Genomic DNA, 2,978 nt, shown 5'->3' with positions numbered 1-2,978 from the left:
GTTTGTTTGTTTTTGTTTATTTGTTTTTGTGTATTTGTTTTTGTTTATTTCCGTTTTTCTTTTGTTTTTTTTTTTGTTTTTTTTTGTTTTTTTTTGTCTCCTTGTCAGCAGTTTAATTAAATGCAGTTATTAGTCCCCAACACCAAAATAAATAAAATAAACAGACAAACAAAACAAATAAAACGAACACACAAAACTAAAACAAACAAACAAAACAACAACAGCAAAAACAAAGAAATACAACTGGCGCCATCTCCTAACGTCACCACTGCCTAGCTAGCTAGCTAGCCAGCTGGCTAGCTAGGCATTTAGCCGGCTAGCTAGCCAGCTAGCTAGCCAGCTAGCTAGCTAGACAGCCAGACAGCTGGCTAGCTAGCTAGCTAGCTGTTCTTCTAGAGAGCAAGCTGGCTAGCTGTGTGTCTAGCCAGCTAAGCAGCTGCTTGGCTAGCTAGCTAGCTAGCTAACCTGCTGTGTGGCTAGCTAGCTAGCTAGCTAGCTAGTTGCGTGGCTAGCCTGCTAAGTAACCGCCTTGCTAGCTAGCTAGGTAGCTAGCTAGCTAGCTAACCTTCTGTGTGGCTAGCTAGCTAGCTAGCTAGTTAGCTAGCTAGCTCTGTGGCTAGCCAGCTAAGTGATATTAAGTTGTACTAAGTGGCTTCGCTCAACTCCTCCAGCTGCAGCGCCAGCCGCAGCAAACGCCCTATGCGCCAGCCTTGCTGCTGCTGCTGTTGCTGTTGCTGCTGCTGCTGCAGCTGCTGATCAGTTTCTGCTAGCCATGCGTCTAGGGCTTCGTGCTGCAGCGGGTGCTGCGGCGGCAGCTGCAGCCGCGACAGCAGCAGCGCGAAGCCGGGCAAGCTGGAGTGTATGTACACCTCAACAGCCTCAGCAGCAAGCCCGCAGCTCAGCAGCAAAGCCACCCGCATATGCACAGAGACACAAACCCTACACACAACACACACACAACACACACAACCAAGTCAAACGCTCACAGCAGCAGCAGCAGCAGCAGCAGCAGCAGCAGTAGGAGGAGGAGGCGGAGGAGTGACAGAAGTAGCAGCAGTAGTAGCAGCAGTGGCAGCAGCAACAGCAGCAGCAACAACAGCAGCAAAAGCAGCAGTAGAAGTAACAGCAGCAGCAGTAGCAGCAGCAGGGGATAACTCCCAGCTAGCTGTCCGTTCAGCAGCAACTCCTCCGGTGCAGCAGCAACAGCAACAGCAGCAACAGCAGCAGCGGCAACAGCAGCAGCAGCAACAGCAGCAGCAGCAGCAGCAGCAACAGCAGCAGCAGCAGCAGCAGCAGCAACAGCAGCAGCAGCAACAACAGCAGCAGCAGCAGCAGCAAATAGCATGCAGTCTTACCTCTCAGCAGCAAGGAAGCTGCCGACAAGAGCCACTCTATCGGAGTAGCTGAGGCCAGCAGCAGCAGCAACAGCAAACCAGAACCACTTGCAGCAGCAGCAGCACACGTCGCTGCTGCTGCTGCTGCTGCTGCTGCTGCTGCTACTGCTGCTGTTGTAGTCCTTAGCTGTAGAGACGGCATCTGCTGCAACGAACTCTTCCTCCTGCGCTACCCCTTGCTGCTGCTGCTGCTGCTGCTGCTGCCGCTGCTGCTGCTGCTGCTGCTGCTGCCACGGCAGCCGTCCCTGCAGCTGAAGGGCTGCATGCGGCCCCCGCAGCCACAGCGCAGACAGCCGCAGCGAGAAGTCTCCAGCTCTACCCTGAGCAGCAGCAGCAGCAATGCCAACAGCAGCAGCAACAGCAGCAACAGCAGCAGCAGCAACAGCAACAGCAGCAACAGCAGCAGCAGCAGCAACAACAGCAGCAAAGAAAACTAATGAATTGCAATTCTTAAACGCTGTGACGATACACCGACAGTGATCCTGCTGCTGCTGCTACCCCTGCTGCTACCCTTGCTGCTGTTGCTGCTGCTGTTGCTGCTGCTGCTGCTGCTGCTGCATCTGAGTTTGTAACGAACCCCGTTTGCTGCAGTTAAGAGAGAGGGGAGAGAAGCCTCAGCAGCAGCTCGTGCGTCTCTTCGTGTGTCTCCCAACAAGAACAGCAGCAGCAGCACATCCTGCTGCTGCTGCTGCGGCTCTTGCTCTTGCTGCTGCTGCAGCACCTGCTGCTGTTGCTGCTGCTGCTGCTGCTGTAGCAGCCGCCTGGTTACGTAGTCTGTTGCTGCCTCGATTGCAGCTTCACTAAACCTGTCGGCCCCGAGGCGTCTGCACTGCTGCTGCAGTTGCTGCTGCTGCTGCAGCAGCTGCTGCTGCTGCTGCGCTTGTGAGGCTCCTCCGCAGCTGCACAGGCTCTCCTTCGGGCCGGATGAAGCAGCAGCAGAAGCAGCAACAACTGCAGCAGAACTCGCAGCAGCCGCATCTTCTGTTGCTGCTGCTGCTGCTGCTGCTGCTGGTGCTGCTGCTGCTGCTGCCTTGCGAATGTCTCCGCTGTCACTGTCTCCTTGGGGACTCTGTTGAGAGCAGGCAGATGTCTCTGCATCCACTGTGCGCACTGCTGCTGCTGCTGCTGCTGCTGCTGCTCCTGCTGCTGCTGTTGCTGCTGCTGTCTCTGCTGCTGATGTGGGTGTCTCCGCAGGCACGTCCCTAGTTGCTGGCTGGCTAGCGGGCGTTCGTCCTCTATCCAGCTGTTGCTGCTGCTGCTGCTGCTGCTGCTGCTGCTGCTGCTGGGCTGCTGTCTTCGGTTGCGTCCCCTTCGCTGCTGCTGCTGCTGCTGCTGCTGAGACCTTGCTGCTGAGGGGAGGATAGAGGGGAAGGCGGAAGGGGTCCCAAAGAAAGACGCACTGCTCCACGCCGCCTGTACAGCCAGCAGCAGCAGCAGCAGCAGCAGCAGCAAAGGCAGCAGCAGCAGCAGCAATAGCAGCAGCAACGAAAGCAGCAGCAGCACCAACAGCAGCAACAACAAAGTTAGTTCGCAGCCAGATGTGTCTGTACACCCCAATGCAGTCCCCCACCCGCTGCTGCTGCT

The 2,978-nt window shown here is 55.9% G+C and overlaps 1 protein-coding gene across 1 annotated transcript; it reads right to left on the bottom strand.

Annotated features, from left to right (window-relative positions):
* Window positions 1–644: 644 nt before the first annotated feature.
* Window positions 645–2,492, bottom strand: EMH_0042270 (uncharacterized protein; the record flags this gene model as incomplete). The annotated part of the gene is made up of 4 exons (XM_013495717.1): window positions 645–939; window positions 1,356–1,714; window positions 1,972–2,307; window positions 2,448–2,492. 4 exons carry the CDS (start codon window positions 2,490–2,492, stop codon window positions 645–647), a joined length of 1,035 nt encoding a protein of 344 aa, XP_013351171.1.
* Window positions 2,493–2,978: the final 486 nt, after the last annotated feature.

This window comes from Eimeria mitis, genomic scaffold (genome assembly GCF_000499745.2).
Source record: "Eimeria mitis Houghton genomic scaffold, Emh_scaff1715, whole genome shotgun sequence".
NCBI classification, from domain to species: domain Eukaryota; phylum Apicomplexa; class Conoidasida; order Eucoccidiorida; family Eimeriidae; genus Eimeria; species Eimeria mitis.
This window is presented reverse-complemented; position numbering and strand designations above follow the sequence as displayed.